Source organism: Colletotrichum abscissum (assembly GCF_030869225.1).
Source record: "Colletotrichum abscissum strain IMI 504890 chromosome Unknown Scaffold_2.1, whole genome shotgun sequence".
Taxonomy (NCBI): Eukaryota; Fungi; Ascomycota; class Sordariomycetes; order Glomerellales; family Glomerellaceae; genus Colletotrichum; species Colletotrichum abscissum.
Genome location: NW_026850098.1, coordinates 1,831,150 through 1,849,807, shown reverse-complemented (window position 1 = coordinate 1,849,807; position 18,658 = coordinate 1,831,150). Strand labels below are relative to the sequence as shown.

Sequence of the window (18,658 nt, the reverse complement as noted above, 5' to 3'; positions counted from 1 at the left end):
TCGTCGGCCACGCATAGGCAACATTCGTTTTCAATGGCGAGACCGCTATCTGAGGCTGATATTGAGCGTGTTCATAGGTGCGTCAGACCAAGCAAACATTAGTCATAGGTCAGTTCTTACATAATCAAACAGAAGCGTTTTCTTGATCATGACTGTCACTTAGATACGTGGGCTCATGATTGATACTTGTGAGGAACCCAGTAGTGACGTTCTCGTCATCGTCTTAACGGAATGGACCATTGAATAATTTCAGGTGTAGTGACTTCAAGTCTATGGTGTCTTGGCTCGGGGCCGCTGCCAGCTGTGTTCTCAATCTGTCAGTATAGATGGGTAGGTAGTCTTCATCTAACTCCTGCTCATACTGTCGCATCCTTCACCCCACTGGGCTCCTGGACAATAAGGAGAAAATGCCTTGCACCTCAATGCTAGCTATGTTTTATTTGGAGACAGAAGCAGCCCTCATACGAAGGGGACATCGCACCTTCTTCCCCATAATCATTCACTTGGGGAGAATCAGCGTCAGGCACACTAATCAGCCCCCAATCCTAGCCAAGTTCCCCCGGCACAAACAAGTGTGGCATCATTTCTTGGCTGGACCGTCGGTCCAGGCTAAGTTTCAGTGCAACACAGGGTGGTCTTCCGTCGCAGAATAGTGACGCCTGCCTCTCCGCACTATAACAGCGGCTTCAGGTCCGATCCGGTTATTCGCCATACGGCCCTCTCTACATTCACCGTGCTTCTCCGTTCCAGTATGTACGTGTCCACTACCAACAGCATGAATCTCTTACTTTCTTTGCATATTCTTGCCGCCACTCAATTTTCTGTGGCCTTGGCCCAGGAGTGCAGAAATACGTTGAAAGCAACGTATACCTCGCCCATTGCTGCCGGTGGCTGGACATATCGCCTGATCGCGAACGGACTCACTCGACCCAGAAGCATACTTTTCGACAACCAGGGAGCTCTCCTGGTTGTCGATGCTAACTCTGGAGTAAAACATCTGAAGCTGACTGACGATGGCGGCACTTGCTTATCTGTGGCCGAGAAACGGACGATTATTGATTCTCCAGAGGTATGGCAACTCTAGAGGCCGAGTATGTGTAGCGAGCTTACTTATTGTAATGTGTCCGGCGACCCAAAGTTGAACCACGGAATAGCCCTCTCCCCGGATGGGAAGACTCTGTATGCCTCGACCGCCGACAAGGTATATTCCTGGGCATACAATGGCAGTGCTGCCACCGTTGGCGATAGGAATAGGACACTCATAGCGAACATGAGCAATACCGATCATACCACCCGGACGTTACTTCTATCCAAAAAAAGTCCAGGCATACTCTTGGTGTCGAGAGGTAGCGCGTCCAACATTGACGAGGCTGCGACCCGCCAGTCGACTGGGCATTCCCAGCTTCGCGCCTTTGATATCGGGAGCCTCGGTGAGAATTCTGGGCCGCTCAACTTCCCAACTGAGGGAAGGATGCTCGGCTGGGGATTGCGGAACTCAGTGGGCGTGGCAGAAGAGCCCGTCACAGGCGGTGTATGGACAGTAGAGAATTCAGCGGACCAGTTGAGGAGGAACAATGTTGATATTCACACTGACAATCCTGCCGAAGAACTCAACTTCCACGGGCACCTCAGTGATTCTAACAAGGATCAGGGCGGTAATTATGGATATCCAGGTTGCTTTGCTGTTTGGTCGACCGAGGGATTTCCCGATAAAGGCAACATGACGACGGGAGATCAGTTCAGCCTCAACCCATCACGCACCCTGAACGATACAACTTGCAATTCCGCCTATGTGCCCCCGAGACTATCTTTCCAGGCGCACACTGCTCCATTGGATATAAAATTCACGCCCGATGGCTCAGAAGCCTTTGTAACATTCCATGGCAGTTGTGAGTGGTGCCAGGGCTCTATTGTCCACATTTAATCCCATGACTTACACCGGCCTAGGGAACCGAGACGAGGCAGTCGGCTACAAGCTATCTAGCATACGTTTCTCGAACGGAGAGCCTACAGAGTCAGCTGATAGCCGGACACCAATTACTGATATTCTAAGTAACGCAGACACCAGCAGCTGCCCTGACCACTGCTTTCGCCCGGTAGGACTTGCTTGGGACAGTCAGCAGAGACTCTTCATGACATCAGATTCGACGGGTGAAATTTATGTCCTTCAGCGGACCGATGTCTCAGTCTCGACCAGTTCTCCGGCCATCCCTGTTCCAACATCATCACCCGACGCTGCAGCAACTTTAGTCCCCTCCCGGCTCACCTCTTTTGGCAGCCTTGCGGTCTCAGTATTTGTTTTCATGGGAAGTGCGGGCGTGGTCAGGTTGATCCTTCTCTGAGATTCAGCTTCATATACTCTCAGTCTGGGAATGGCCGGGTTCAAAGAGTCAACAAATATTCAGTTGGTACCAAGAGTATGCTGCTTCATGTAATCAATGATCTACGGTGTGCAATCGACAGTGGCTTGCTAGTCTGGGTTTGTATCATCCGTAACGATTGATCCAACTCCAAGACGACATGAAATTCACGAGTTCAAATACGTGATGACCCATTTATGCCCTATTTTGCCGCGAACGCCTCGCCTATGACGTTACATGGATGTCTGTATTATTCCTCGATGCTCTTGACACACTCCCACTCGCCTCTGAGGTTCTCCTTCCACAACGAGACCTTGTTGTCACCTCCGCTGACCGCGAGCACATTGCCGCTCAGAGACCAGCTGACTCTCCACACAGCTGCATCGAAGTTGAGGACCTTGCAGTTCCATTGTCCACGGCTCGACGAATCCGACGTCCAAATGCGAACCGTCTTGTCTTGGGAGGCTGACGCAATGTATGACTTCTGCAAGACCGTCGGCGACCATGCTACGTCACGAACCCAGTCTGTATGACCGGCAAGAGGCTCCTGCTCCTGCTTGTACGACTGCGATGCTGAATCGAAAACCCAAACTTTGAGCAAGTTATCACAGCCGCCCGTGACAAATCGCCTCACCCCAGCTGAACCAGGACCAGGAGAACTGCTGACAATGCTTCCAGGGGCCGTGGCTGGGGCCCATGAGACGGAGTTGACGCCCAACCCGTGGGCTGGGAATGTCACATGGTCGAAGCTGTTGTCGCGGAACTCGAGTATGCTTACGTTGCCGTCCGAAGAAGCGCACGCCAGGAGGCACCCAGACTCGTGTGGTGACCAAGAGACGATATTGACGGAAGCTTTGTGCAGAGCGAAATCGAAAATCTTCTGCCACTGATTGTTCTGTTCCCTCCAGATGAAGACCTTGCCGTCGTAACCTGCGGAGGCCAGTATATTTCCATACTTGGGGTGCGCCCATGAAACGCACCAAACTGCACCATCATGTCTGCAACAGAGTCAGCAGGAGTAGTAGGCTCGTGTTTCTGAAGGTCTCGAATGTGCAATGCTTACCCTTTCAGGGTCTCGACAAGTCGTTGGGAGTCCCCGTCGATTTCGAATATTTTGATGGTGCGGTCGCTTGAGCATGTCGCAAGGCGACGTCCGTAGTAATCGAGGACGGCATCGTGCTGGTAAGGGTGGTGAAGTATTAGCCTAACCGAACATGTAGGACAAGGAGGCGGCCGCCGATCGCACATCATGACACAGGCGTCGATGGTATATATTTCCCCGTCTCGCAAACCACTGGGCGATTGGGAACGTGGGGCAACACTCGAAGAGACACTTACAATCATATCATCGTGGCCAGAATTCGATATGACCTGGGCAGACGCCTACGTGAAGAGCCATGTTAGCGGAGCGGATTGCCAAGTATATATTGAGAAGCCATACCATTGCGTGAAGTAGAAGCTGGTGTTGTTAATCAAGGACTGCGCTCATTCAGAACATCTAATATGGGCTGATGCGGGAAGGTCGAGAGCTGGGTAAGACTTGGGTATATGTTGAATGGCAGACTGGACGGCGTCACTGTAAGTGCCACCTAAGGGAATCGAAGCTCCCAGCTGGCCTTAGCCCAAGCTTGAGATCCAATTTGGCCAACGGGATGGGGCCGTGTTGCAGGACCACCAGTAGGGTGTTCCGTATGAGGAAGGCGGTGGGATAGACTTCCCGTGACCTGAGTCTCGTGACTTCCTTTAGATTGACGGCTAGGAGCTTCCAGTTTCTTGCACGTGAGACGTCTCCCCTCCCCCTCCCCCAGCTCCGGTCCCGTTAACGGGGTGGGTGCCGCGCTGACGCAGAGGTAGTGTGCGTACAAGCCGATGCCGAGGTAAACCGAAGTGAGAGTCGATGAAAGCCTCATTACTGTCTACCGACCCATGAATAACAGACAACGTTGCGGTACTTTTCTCTACAGTGCTACTCCATGTACCCGGCTACCTTGGCGCTCGACGGAATAATTTACCATCTCAGTCGACACCTTTACTCGACGCGCCATAGGCTTCTGCTAACACTGTGATCAGCCTTAAACACCACAGGCCACACTCTTCAGACACCACATGCAATCCGAGTGCGCACTCGAATACTGTACATCCTAAGCACTGGAACCATTGATCATTTCCCGTACGAAGCCATCGCAGGCGCCCTCATAATGGCTGACAGTTCCTGTAGCGGCTCTACGCCGTTCAAAGGTCTCGTTGACCATGGGGCCCAAGATCGAAGTCTGCACCGAGATCGGTTTTCCAGTACTCCTAGTCTCCAGCAAGTAAGGCCTACAGTACCGCCCCCGTGCTCTCACGCAGTTCTCCTAACAATGACAGGGCTTTCGATCCACAAGTCAAACCGTCTCGGCGCCGGCTCAAGCAGGCTTTGGCGAATTCCTCGACTCCAACGGGGCTGGGCAAGTCAGCATAAACACTCCCCAAACTCTCAACTCGCCCGCATCAAGCTTCCCTCGAGGGTTGCAATCATTCCAATCATCAGCGGCCCCTGCCGGTCGAATTCTCCCACCCAACCTCTACCAATCTACGTCACAAATTCCGACAGCTTCTCGGCAAAATGTGTCTATGGCGTCGCCACCGAGGACATCGAGTTGGGCACAAGATTTTGCATCATTCTCTAGGGCACCGCCAGGTGCTGGAAACTACACAACAGGGTTTTCTTCTTCGCAATATCCAGCGCCTGTAGCCGGATTTACGCAGAATATGATGGGGTCGCATTTAAGACCTTGGTTATTCGGGCCCCAAGGCGGTTCTGTAACCGCCACAAATCACGGAGTTACAAACACCGAAGCTGACTTTGATGTTGAGATGAATCGGTGGATGGCGGCCAACGGAGACGGACAGATGGAGGACCTCGACACTGTTATGGAACAACTCGCGCGAGAACTGGAACAAGAGCAGCAACCAGAGGCCGCTACACAAGCATCCAGAGATACCACCGGCAGCTCTGTGGATACTTTCACGACCTCTCTAGATGTTTCTGTCCAAGATGAAGCACAAGGAATACAAACATTCGATGCTACAGCTTCAACAAACCAACAAATACCCGGCGCATCCTCGGTCCTTGGGATTGATGCCATCGGAGTATCAAAAAGAGCGAGTTTTCCAGACCACATGCCTGACTTGGAACGTCTAGGGCTCGACGAAGCGGAGCAAGCATCTGCAGAACATGTCCAGTCAACATCTGACATTTCGGAGGCAGCGAGACAGATACTTGACTCGGTTCAACATGAACAAGGAGACAAATGGAAGAATTCTCGGTTCTTATCACTGATGAAAGACTTTCGGGATGGAAACAAAGACATCGTCAACAACGAAATTCTCGAAACCAAAGTTGGCGGCGAGCGAATCGGCCGGAATTGACCTCGAGAACTCCAATGCTCCTAAACACCACCCAACCACGTTGATATCATGGCTAATGTCAACCGCAAAGCCCGGTACAAGAGCCGTTATGTAAGGGGTCATCGCGCAAAGACGGCATTCGGCGTTGTTGTATGTAAAATGAATATTACAGAACGCTGTAGCAAATATCGTTGACACAGCTATAGACCACTTGATGCTCTAGCGATCCGGTACCGTTACGTATGATACGACGAATCGTCATCGAGAGACTTCCAATAACAGGCAGGGCTTATGATTACTGGCGTAAAGAGGACGCTGGAGATCGCATCGAGACGACAGCGAAATTGAAGCTGCCCTGGCGGCGACGCGAAATGTCGGTCGGTCGGTAGCTCTAAGGCTTGTTGGTGGGATTTGAAGGACAAACGTACATGGCACGAGGAATTTAGCAACCTGTGATTCTGCCGAACTACGACATCGGGGTTGGGATTACAGGAGGAATAAGCAGGGATAGATATGCAGACGCTTGCGAGCCTAGATCGAGTTACCGTACCTTGTATTTAGTATCCTCCGCTTACGAGGGAGTATAATCATCTTGTTTGTTTACTCGATATTCCAGATGTTGGATTTTTAATATGTGAATTGTATAAACTACAGCCGAGAATGACAAGCGGGACAAACAACAAAAACAATAAGCGATGAGGAAAATGGATATTGCTGAAGGAAATGCACAAAGTGTACCGTAATCCCTCCAATTCATCCAGTTGTGCCTTAGTGGTCTGTGAGGAAACAGTTCAGGATCGACCAAGGGCAATGCTCTTCCAGTGGTCACGCTCCTCTTCAAGCTTACGAATCTTCTCTTCCAAATCTTCAAACCGCTGGGCCTTACGCTCGCGAGACTTGCGTGCAGCGAGTGTGTTGCGGGCACGCTTCATAGCAGTGGTATCACTAGGATCCTCAACAATGATAGGAGGCAGCGGTTTGTCTCGTCGACGAGAGCTCACGCCCGAGACTGAAGAGTGGCGGGCAGAACTAGTTGGGGAAGAGTTGACAGACTTCCGGCGGCCCGAGGTTGAAGTGAACTCGACCACCTCCAGATCATCGCCTTTGAGAGCGGGAGACTGATCAGTCTGCAGTTTCTGGATCTCCTCGATACCGGTGACGTCCTTTGTGACAGCGGTAGATTCCTGGGGAAAGAGGGGAAACCAAGGATCACCAGCAGTGGTGTCAAAATCTGCCGACCCGAAGTCGCCCGAGTCAAAACTGGGGGAAACATCGTAACCGTCGTTAAAGTCAGGAGACTCATTGTAGATCGAAGGCGATGTCAAGGCGGTCAAAGCTGTTGAGTTGGGAGCAGACATGAAGGGCTCCTGAATGAGAAGGTCATGAGGAGACACGGTGCCCAGGGTGCTAGGACCGACATCGAAGACCGAGGGCATGGCTGGCGACGAGTAGGTGGTAGACGCACCACCCTCGAAGCCGGTGAAGTCGTCAAGGTCAAGGTCTGTAGAGACATGTGAGCACAGTCCTGGGCGAGACCAGAGTGTGAGCGGTTTACCTTGAATATCCATCTTGTTGGTTACGCCCTGAGTACTTTGAGCGAACAATGGTACAGGAGGACGCTGACGGCGGTTCAGAGCAGCTGAAGACGACGGAGCGGATGAAGCGTAGAATTGAGCTGACTGAGCGGGGGAGCACACTGAAGGTGACCGGGAATTAGATCCGGAAGCTTGGATCTGAGCAAGACGATGCTTCTGTTGAAAATGGACGCGACCTTGTTGGTTCTGTCGGAGATGATATGACGAGTGGCGACGTTGGTTCAAACCGATGGCGGTATGGGTTGCCAAGTGTCTAGGTTGACTGGTACGAGGCTGATCGAACAAGACGAAGTCCTGCTGGGGAGACTGTTCCGGTGGGCTGAACTGAGGCTGTTGCGCGGGTTGTGCCGGCAGGCTGGGTGAACTGGAGGGAAGCCATGATGATTGGGAATCCGTTGTGAAGACTGAAAAGTCTCGAGGTAGAATGTTGGCGGAGGCGGAACTTAAGCTAGAGCTGGAAGCCGTAGTGTAGTTCAGGTCGACCTGGGAAGGTTGAGCTGAAGTGAAGAGCGGAGAAAAGTCGTGAATTGTTGTAGACTGAATTTTGTTGAGCTTTGAAGCGGGATCGAACTGAAGACGATGATTTAACGCATTTTGGCGGGGCTCTATGGCTGAATGATTCTTGATTGTAGTTTGGAAAATTGTGGTGGTGAGGAGGAAGGAGGAAAAGGGTACGTGAAAAATTAGGCACGGAGGGATTAGCGAGCTTTTGTAGCCTGAAAGGCAGCAACAGGCCAAACCCCCCCGAAAAGGGCGGGTGGTTGTGGGACGGCACTTCCGGATACGCAAGCAGGGCGAAGGGCGCAGTTGTCGAAGCCCTGTTGTCTAGAAGGTACAGCGGGGCTTTGTATCCCGCCATGTCATTAAGCGCACGGATCGGTCTTCAGATCGCAAGTGCGCTACCTAGACAGAAGTACCGCCTCCAGATGGAGCGCAAGGCAGGCAACTGCGCCCACAGGAAGGAAGTGGTACCCCTGCACGAAATGAGAGTGTGAGTCACACTTTCTGATGCTAAGCCTGATTCGGCTTGACCGAGCGCACGGGACGTTTGCTCTGATTGGTTTGTGACGATGGCAGGCAGAATACAGTGCGGACTAAAGGCATTGCTCCAACAGCAGCCAATGATCAACTCCGATAAGTAGTACGATGAGGGGCATCTTCTTCGCTTAAGGTATGTAGGTACGTGGCACCTAGAGCTTCCGCGCTGCGCTGATATGCGGAATTTGCTCTAATAACGTACCGCTCAACTCCTACTGTTTACCTGTCGATGCTCTTGCCATACCGACACAGTAATCCCACGGGCCGCAATCCAATAATGCTGGAGAGTTCCACAAGTCTCAAGCCGGTACATACTTGTGGAAGGAGTCAAAAGTCTCACAGGTGCTTTGCTTTAAATATTCTATGTTCACAGAGGAATGGCGTGGAGGAAAGATGGGGTTTGTAATATGCATTTCCTTCCGTGTCAGTGAGGATGGCTTGCGACCGACCATTGGCGACCTGAAACACGACCATTTCAACCTACAACGATTCCTCCGAATCTGGCTGCAGTCTGACGGTTCAGTCCAAAAAAATACTCCAGCAGGAGTTACTTCAGTTTCCTGCATCTCCCTCGCACAGTGCCGGTGAGACTATTAGAGTATCTGGATAGGAGCTTGGCTGCAAAGAGCCCACCGACGTGGCCGTCAGTACGAAAGATGCCGTAAAAACACTTATTTATTTTTATATTCTGCCTTTACTAGTTACTTAGGCAGTTCTTAATATCGATTATATAGTATTAATACATTCCCCTAACGGAGTAATCCGCCGGGGCCGTACTATATATTACGTATTGAGGAAAACTAAGTATATTACGCTCTATACCTAATTACTAACTAAAACTCCCGACCTTCTGCTACTTCTAACTATTTATTAAATAAGCTTTACTTATTTTAATATATATAAGACTTATTAATATTAGCTTATTTATTTTTATATTTTATTTTTACTAGCTACTTAGGCAATTCTTAATATCGATTATATAATATTAATATATAGTATTAATAAACACTCTTATTATTTTAATAAACTATTTTTTTAAAAAGATTTTACTTTTTTAACTTTCCCTCTTATAAAGTTTATAACTACGGATTATTAATAGTAATATTAAGTACTTAATATTACTACTTTATAAGCTACTTACTTAGTTAAGTTTATAGCCCTCTAAATATAGTAGTTTATAATAATAATATTAGAAATACCCTCGTTATTATTATTAAGAATAATATTAACCTTACGATATTTGTTATACTTTTACTTTTAACTCGTATATATATATATATTCGTTACCTTATTTCTTTTATTAAAATTAAAAAACGCTACTTAAGTATATTTTATTAAAATACTAAGACGCTAATAGCTCGTCGACCCTTAGGGCTTTTTTAATAATTAGAAGTTCGATCTTATAAGTATTATACTAAACGACCCCGAGCTATAAAAAAACTACTTTAATAAATATTATATTTATAATATTAACTTATAAAAAATATATAAATATATTATAATAAGTATTACTTTTATTAACCCTTTAGGGTCCGGTCTGCTTTATTAGGGGCTATCTTCGCTTTTATAAGTAAGTTAGTCTATTAGGGTTAATATTAAGTATTTTTATTACGTATTTTATAAAACTTTATAATAATTTATAGCTAGCCGTAACTATTACTAAGTAAATAGCTTACCTATCCCGAATTATATAGCGGTTTTCATATCGAAATTACTATATTACGTTAAGCGCGTACTTAGGGTATATTACGTATATTATATAGTTAAAAAGTATACCGTATTATATAATTTTTTTTAAAAGCGTAATCCCGTTAAGGTCGATCTTTTGTGCTTATAAAGCTAGAAAAAAACCACTATATTACTAAGTAAATACTAAGGATCCTATTATAATATATTAATTACCCTTTTAATAACTAAATATTACCCCTTACTTTCTCTTTTTATCTTATTTAATAATAACCTCTCTTTAATATTCCTATTTAATATACTTAACTATACTCTTTTTAAGTTCTTAATTATATTATTAAGTCTAAGCTTATTTATATTACTTTATTATATTAAAAAGGTATTAATAAGGGCAACGCTTATTATAATATATTTATTTATTTTTTATAAGTTAATATTATTAATAAAATATTTATTAAAGCGGTCTTTTTATAACTTAGGGTTATTTAGTATAATATTTATAAAATCGAACTTCTAGTTATTAAGGAAGCCCTAAGGGTCGACGAGTTAGTATTTTAGTATTTTAATAAAATATACTTAAGAGTAAATAGATAGTTAAATAGTAATAGTAATAGCGTAATAATATAATAATAATAAATAATAAGGGAAGCGTTTTTTAATTTTAATAAAAGAAACGGGGTAACGAATATATATATATATATATATACGAGTTAAAATTAAAAGTGTTAGGGTATATATCGTACTTATAGAGGTTAATATTATTTAATAATAGCAATAAGGGTATTTTTAATAATATACTATTATGAGCTATTATTACTTAAAAGGGTAGCTAACTTAGCTAGGTACGCGGGCTTATAAAGTAATAGCGTTAAGCACTTAATATTATTATTAATAATCCGTAGTTATAAACTTTATAAAAAGGAAAGTTAAAGAAGTAGAAAATCTAAAAAAAATAGTTTATTAAAATAGTAAGAGTATTTATTAATTTTATATATTAATACTATATAATCGATATTAAGAATCGCCCGAGTAGTTAGTAAAAGTAGAAATAAAAAACAAATTACTTTTATTAATACCCTTTTAATATAATAAAATAATATAAATAAGCTTAGACTTAATAATATTATTAAGAGCTTAAAAAGAGTATAAGTAAGTATATTAAATAGGAATATTAAAAAGAGGTTATTATTAAAAAAAATAAAAAAAAAAGTAAGGGGTAGTATTTTGCTATTTAGAGGGTAATTAGTATATTACGGTAAGATCGTTAGTATTTAATAATAATTATAGCTAGTTATAGTTAGTTATAAAATCTTATTAAAGTATATAATAAAAACTTAATATTAACCTTAATAAACTAGCTTATTTATAAAAGCGAAGATGGCCCCTAATAAGGCGGACCGGACCCTAAGGGGTAATACTAGCTTATATATATAACTAAATTTAATATAATTCGTTCTTTTTTATAAATATTATTATTACTTAGAGGGGCATATAAAAACTATATAAAGAACTAGTTTATTATTTTAATTTTATTTATTTTTATTTATATATATATTTTACTTTTATTAACTACTTAGGTAGTTCTTAATATTATTTATATAGTATTAATATATCCCCCTAATAGAGTAATCCGCCGGGGCCGTACTACGTATGATATATTAAAGAAAACTAAGTATATTGCGCTCTATACTTAATTACTAATTAAAATAGTTCCTAACTTTTTACTACTTATTCAAAAAGTAAGCTATACTTATTTTAACGTATATAAGACCTCTTAATACTAGCCCGTATTAATAATTAAATTTTATATTATATACTCTTTTTTATTAAAGGTTAAGAGACCCTTTATATTTATTTTTTTATTTCTATTTTTACTAGCTACTCGGGTAATTTTTAATATTAGCTATATAGTATTAATATATAATATTAGTAAATACTCTTACTATCTCGTTAGACTATTTTTTTTTTAAATTTTCTACTTTTTTAAACTTTTCTTTTTATAAAGTTTATAATTACGGATTAACGGTAATATTAAGTATAATATTACTACTTTATAAGCCGTTTACTTAGCTAAGTTTATAGCCCTCTAAGTAATAGTAGTTTATAATAGTAGTATTAGACATATTATTATTATTATTGTTAAGAATAGCTAGCGCTAACCTTACGTCTACCCTATTTTAACTTTACTTATATATATATATATATATTTATTACCTCGTTTCTTTTATTAAAATTAAAAAACGCTACTTCCCTTACTATTTATTATTATTATATTATTACTATTATTATTATTATTAAATCGTTTACTTACTCTTAAATATATATTATTAAAATACTAAAATACTAATAACTCGTCGACTTATAAAGATACCTTAAGGGATATACTTAGTAGTTCGATCTTATTAATATTATATTAAAAAACCACGAACTATAATAAGGTTATTTTAAGGAATACGGATTAAATATTATTAATTTAAAAATTTAAAATATATATATTAATATAAGTATTACCCTTATTAATACTGAATTAATATAATATAGCCTTAATAAAATACTTAATTAATTATAAAATATAATTAATATTTTAGTATTATAATAGTAAAATAAGAGGTTTAAAGAGATTAAAAAGAATATTTTAAAGTTATTAAATAAGTTAGAAAATAGGAAGTAGGTTTTAGTTATTTAGAGGGTAATTAATATATTATAATAAAATCGTTAATATTTAGTAATAGCTATGGCTAGTTATAATTAGTTTTAAAGTCTTATTAAAGTACGTAATAAAAACTTAATATTAATTTTAATAAACTAGTTTATTTATAAAGGCGAAGATGGCCCCTAATAAGACGGACCGGACCCCAAAGGGGAGACCCTTTATATATTCCCTTATATTTATAATATAGCCTATATTAAAGGCATTTCTAGGTTTATAAAGTATAATTTCTAAGCTAATATCGGTATATTAAATTTTAATATTCGTATTAGCCCGGCTATTTATAATATTAATATTATTATTTAACTAGATTTTATATTATTAAAAAGTATTATACTACTTTTTAAGTATATTTATATTAATTATAATAATTAGTGCGTTAAGGGAGCCTAAGAATCTATCGAGCCCTAGAGGGGGGGACTTATTAAGGAGTATTTTTGATAAAATAAGTTCTTAACGAAGTAGTAGTTTATATATTAATAAGTTTATTTAGTAGGTTTATTTAGTAAATTTATTTAGTTTTAATAAAGAGTAGTTTTAAGTAATATTAAAAGTAATAAAGATAGAAAAAATCTTTACGAGCTCTAAGTAGCTAAATATTAGCCCTTTTAGCTCTTTTTTTAAAAACCTCTACGTTATTATTAAAGTTTAGAACGTTTATAATTAAAAAAGGCCGCTTTTAACTTTTAAAACTAACCTCTATTATTAATTTTTTTAATTAGTATTATTATATAAATATATTACTTAGCTTATTATTAATAAGTAGTAGAGTAACTTACTTATCCCGAATTATATAGCGGTTTTTCCCTCTAATAGAGTAATCCGCCGGGGCCGTACCGGATATTATATATTAAAATCTAAGAAAACTAAGTATATTGCGCTCTATACCTAATTACTAATTAAAACAGCTCCCGACCTTCTACTACTTCTAATTATTTAAAGAGCAAGCTATATTTATTTTAACGTATATAAGACCTCTTAGTATTAGCTTATATAAGTAATTAGATCCTATATTATATACTCCTTTTTATTAAAAATTAAAGGACCCCTTATATATTTTTTTATATTTATAACATAGTTTATAGTCTACTGAGATAGTGGGAGTATTTACTAATACCGTGTATTAAAGCCGTATAAAGGATATTGAGAATCGCCCGAGCAGCTAGCAAAGGCAGAATACTAAAACAAATATATATTTATTACCTTATTTCCTTTATCGAAGTTAAAAAACGCTACTTAAGTATACTTTATTAAAATACTAAGATATTAATAGCTCGTTAACCCTTAGGGCTTTTTTAAAAGCTAAAAGTTCGATTTTATAAGTATTATACTAAACGACCCTAAGCTATAGAGAAACCGCCTTAATAAATACTATATTAATAATATTAACTTATAAAAAATAGACAGATATATTATAATAAGTATTACTTTTATTAACGCCTTTTTAATATAATAGAATATAAATAAGCTTAAACTTAATAATATAATTAAGAGCTTAAAAAGAGTATAAGTAAGCGTATTAAATAGGAATATTAAAGAGAGGTTATTATTAAATAAGATAAAAAGAGAAAGTAAGGGGTAATATTTAGTTATTAAAAAGGTAATTAATATATTACGGTAGTAGGGTTATTAATATCTTAAGTTTAGTTAGTATTAATAATTAATAATAGCTACGGCCGGTTATAATTAGTTATAAAGTTTTATTAAAGTACGTAATAAAGATACTTAATATTAACCCTAATAGACTAGCTTATTTATAAAGGCAAAAATAGCCTCTAATAAGGCGGACCGGACCCTAAAGGGAATATAATATTTATAAGATCGAACTTCTAGCCCTTAAGGTATCCTTATAAATTAATAAGTTAGCGTCTTAGTATTTTAATAATATATATTTAAGAATAAGTAGATAATTTAATAGCGATAGCGATAGTAATAGTAATAATAATAGTAATAGTAATAGTAATAATATAATAATAATAAATAGTAAGGGAAGCGTTTTTCGATTTTAATAAAAAAAACGAGGTAACGAATATATATATATTTATTTTTATATTCTGCCTTTACTAGCTACTCGGGCGATTCTTAATATTATTTATATAGTATTAATATATAGTATTAGTATATACTTATACTATCTCGCTAGACTATTTTTTTAGATTTTCCTTAACTTTCCCTTTTATAAAGTTTATAACTACGGATTATTAATAGTAATAATAGGTGCCACTACTTTATAAGCCTACTACGTACCTAGCTAAGTTAGCTACCCTTCTAGGTATAGTAGCTTATAACGGTAGTATTAGAGATGCCCTTATTACTATTATTAAATAATACCGACCTCTATAAGCACGATATTTACTATATATATATATATATATTTATTACTTCGTTTTTTTTATTAAAATCAAAAACGCTACTTCCCTTGTTATTATTATTACTATTGCTATTTAACCGTTTACTTTAAATATATTTTATTAAAATACTAAGACGTTAATAGCTCGTCGACCCTTAGGGCTTTTTTAATAATTAGAAGTTCGATCTTATGTATATTATACTAAACGACCCTAAGCTATAAAAAGACTACTTTAATAAATACTATATTAATAATATTAACTTATAAAAAATAGATAAATATATTATAATAAGCCCCCCCGACGGAGTAATCCGCCGGGGCCGTACTATATATTACGTATTAAGGAAAACTAGGTATATTGCGCTCTATACTTAATTATTAATTAAAACTCCTAACTTTTTATTACCTATTTAAAGAGCGAGCTATACTTATTCTAACGTATATAAGACCTCTTAATACTAGCCCGTATAAGTAATTAGATTTTATATTATATATTCCTTTTTATTAAGGGTTAAGGGACCCCTTATATGTTCCCTTATGTTTATAATATAGCTTATATTAAAAAAATATCTAGCTCTATAAAGTATAATTTTTAAACTAATATTAATATATTAAATTTTAATATTTATATTAGCCCGGCTATTTATAGTATTTATATTATTACTTAGTTAGATTTTATATTATTAAAAAGTATTATATTACTTTTTAAGTATATTTACGTTAGTTATAATAGCTAGGGCGTTAAGGGGGCCTAAGAATTTATTAAGCCCTAGAGGGGGGGACTTATTAAGGGGTATTCTTAAAGAGTCTTAGCCTATTAGTTACTAATTATATACTAAGAGAGTAGTAGTTTATATATTAATAAGTTTGTTTAATAAATTTATTTAATAAATTTATTTAGTTTAAATAGAGCTTTGGGCAATATTAAAAACAATAAGGATAGAAAGAATTTTTATGAGCTCTAAGTAGTAGATATTAGCCTATTTAGCCCTTTTTTTAAAAACCTTTACGTCGCTATTAAAGTTTAGAACCTCTATAATTAAGGGCCGCCTCTAATTATTATAGCCGACTATTATAGCTAATTATTATAGCCGACCTCTATTATTAACCTTTCTAACCGGCGCTACTACGTAAATATATCGCTTAGCTTATAATTAATAAGTAGTAAGGTAGCTTATCTATCCTAAATTATATAGTAGTTTTCGTATCGAAATTATTATATTACGTTAAGCGCGTACTTAGGATATATTATGCGTATTATATAATTAAAAAGTATACTATATTATATAATTTCTTTTAAAAGCGTAATCCCGTTAAGGTCGATCTTTTGCGCCTATAAAGCTAGAAAAAGACCACTATATATTATAATAAGTATTATTCTTATTAGCGCCTTTTTAATATAATAAAGTAATATAAATAAGCTTAGACTTAATAATATAATTAAGAGCTTAAAAAGAGCATAAGCGAGCGTATTAAATAAGAATATTAAGGAGAGGTTATTATTAAATAAAATAAAAAGAGAAAGTAAGGGGTAGTATTTAGTTATTTAAAAAGTAATTAATATACTATAGTAGCAGGGTTATTAATATCTTAAGTTTAGTTAGTATTAATAGCTACGGCCGGTTATTATTAGTTATAAAGCTTATTACGTAATAAAAACTTAATATTAACCTTAATAAACTAGCTTACCTATAAAGGCAAAGATAGCCCTTAATAAGGCGGACCGGACCCCAAAAGGGAATATATATATATATATAAGTAAAGTTAAAATAGGGTAGATATAAGGTTAGTACTAGCTATTCTTTATAATAATAACGATAGTATTTTTAATATTATTATTCTAAACTATTATTACTTAAAGGGCCGTAAACTTAGCTAAGTAAACGTAGGTTTATAAAGTAATAATATCGTATTGAATATTATTATTAATCCGTAATTATAAACTTTATAAGAAGGAAAGTTTCAAAAAGTAAAAGAATATTTAAAAAAAAACAGTCTAATAAAATAATAGGAGTATTCGCTAATACTATATATTAATACTATATAACCGATATTGAGAATTGCCCGAGTAGCTAGTAAAGGTAAAAATAAAAAAATAAATAATTATAAATTATTAACGGTAATATTAAGCACCCGACGCTACTACTTTATAAACTATCTACTTAGCTAAGTTTACTACTCTCTAGGTAATAATAGCTTATAATAATATAGTATTAAAAATACCCTCGTTACTATTATTAAGAATAATACTAATCTACTTATTACTAATATCTACCGCACTTTTAACTATACTTATTTATTTTTATATTCTGCCTTTACTAGCTACTCGGGCGATTCTTAGTATCGTTTATACGGTATTAATACATAGCATTAGTATATACTCTCACTATCTCGATAGACTTTAACTTTACTTATATATATATATATATTCGTTATTTTATTTCTTTTATTAAAGTTAAAAAACGGTGCTTCCCTTATTATTTAGTACTATTGCCCTATTACTATTACCCTATTACTATTATTATTAAATCGTTTACTTATTTAAATATATATTATCAAAATACTAAGACGCTTAGTTATTATTAACCCCTAGGACTTCTTTAATAACTAGAAGTTTAATCCTATAAGTATTATATTAAAGAACCCCGAATTATAATATAATCGTTTTAGAGAATATAAATTAGATATTATTGAGTTAAAAATCGGAAAGATATATATTAATATAACTATTATTTAAATTAGGACTTAGTTTATATAATATAATAATCTCAAAATATTTAACTAACTTTAAGATATTATTAATATTTTAAAAACGTAGTATAGGAATAAACTAAGAAGGGCTAGAAAAGATATTCTAAAGTTATTAAATAAGATAAAAAATAAGGGGTAGTTTTTAACTATTTATAAAGCGATTAATATCTTATAGTAATAAGGTCGTTAGTATTTAATAACGGCTGTAGCCGGCTATAATTAATTATAAAGTTTTATTAAAATACGTAATAAAGATATATATTATTAAAAACCCCTTTAGGGTCCGTCCGCCTTATTAAGGGCTATCTTCGCCTTTATAAATAAGCTAGTTTATTAGGGTTAATATTAAGTATTTTTATTACGTATTTAAATAAAACTTTATAACTAACTATAACTAGCCGTAGCTATTACTAAGTAGTTATTAATACTAACTAAACTTAAAATGCTAACGAGCCTATTATTATAATATATAGTAGTTTTTTTCCGGCTTTATAAGCGCAAAAGATCGACCTTAATAGGATTACGCTTTTAAAAGAAATTATATAATATAATATACTTTTTAATTATATAATACGTATAATATACCCTAAATACGCGCTTAACGTAATATAGTAATTTTAATACGAAAATTACTATATAATTTAAGATAAGTAAGCTACCCTATAGCGGCGCTAGTTAGAAAGGTTAATAATAGAGGTTAGCTATAAAGGTTAAAAGCGGCCTTTTTTAATTATAAAGGTTCTAAACTTTAATAATAATATAGAGGTTTCTAAAGAAA

General features: G+C 37.1%; 4 protein-coding genes across 4 annotated transcripts; 2 read left to right on the top strand and 2 right to left on the bottom strand.

Annotated features, from left to right (window-relative positions):
• Positions 1 to 775: 775 nt before the first annotated feature.
• On the top strand, positions 776 to 2,342 carry CABS01_01263 (uncharacterized protein; the record flags this gene model as incomplete). The annotated part of the gene is made up of 3 exons (XM_060534643.1): positions 776 to 1,069; positions 1,139 to 1,889; positions 1,948 to 2,342. The coding sequence occupies 3 exons, from the start codon at positions 776 to 778 to the stop codon at positions 2,340 to 2,342; spliced, it is 1,440 nt and encodes a 479-aa protein (XP_060401721.1).
• Positions 2,343 to 2,610: 268 nt separating this feature from the next.
• Positions 2,611 to 3,804, bottom strand: CABS01_01262 (protein transporter sec-13; the record flags this gene model as incomplete). Its single annotated transcript, XM_060534642.1, has 4 exons — positions 2,611 to 3,358; positions 3,424 to 3,539; positions 3,699 to 3,743; positions 3,802 to 3,804. 4 exons carry the CDS (start codon positions 3,802 to 3,804, stop codon positions 2,611 to 2,613), a joined length of 912 nt encoding a protein of 303 aa, XP_060401720.1.
• Positions 3,805 to 4,558: 754 nt separating this feature from the next.
• Positions 4,559 to 5,771, top strand: CABS01_01261 (uncharacterized protein; the record flags this gene model as incomplete). The annotated part of the gene is made up of 2 exons (XM_060534641.1): positions 4,559 to 4,672; positions 4,728 to 5,771. The coding sequence occupies 2 exons, from the start codon at positions 4,559 to 4,561 to the stop codon at positions 5,769 to 5,771; spliced, it is 1,158 nt and encodes a 385-aa protein (XP_060401719.1).
• A 770-nt stretch (positions 5,772 to 6,541) lies between these two features.
• On the bottom strand, positions 6,542 to 8,949 carry CABS01_01260 (bZIP transcription factor; the record flags this gene model as incomplete). The annotated part of the gene is made up of 3 exons (XM_060534640.1): positions 6,542 to 7,251; positions 7,306 to 7,966; positions 8,833 to 8,949. 3 exons carry the CDS (start codon positions 8,947 to 8,949, stop codon positions 6,542 to 6,544), a joined length of 1,488 nt encoding a protein of 495 aa, XP_060401718.1.
• Positions 8,950 to 18,658: the final 9,709 nt, after the last annotated feature.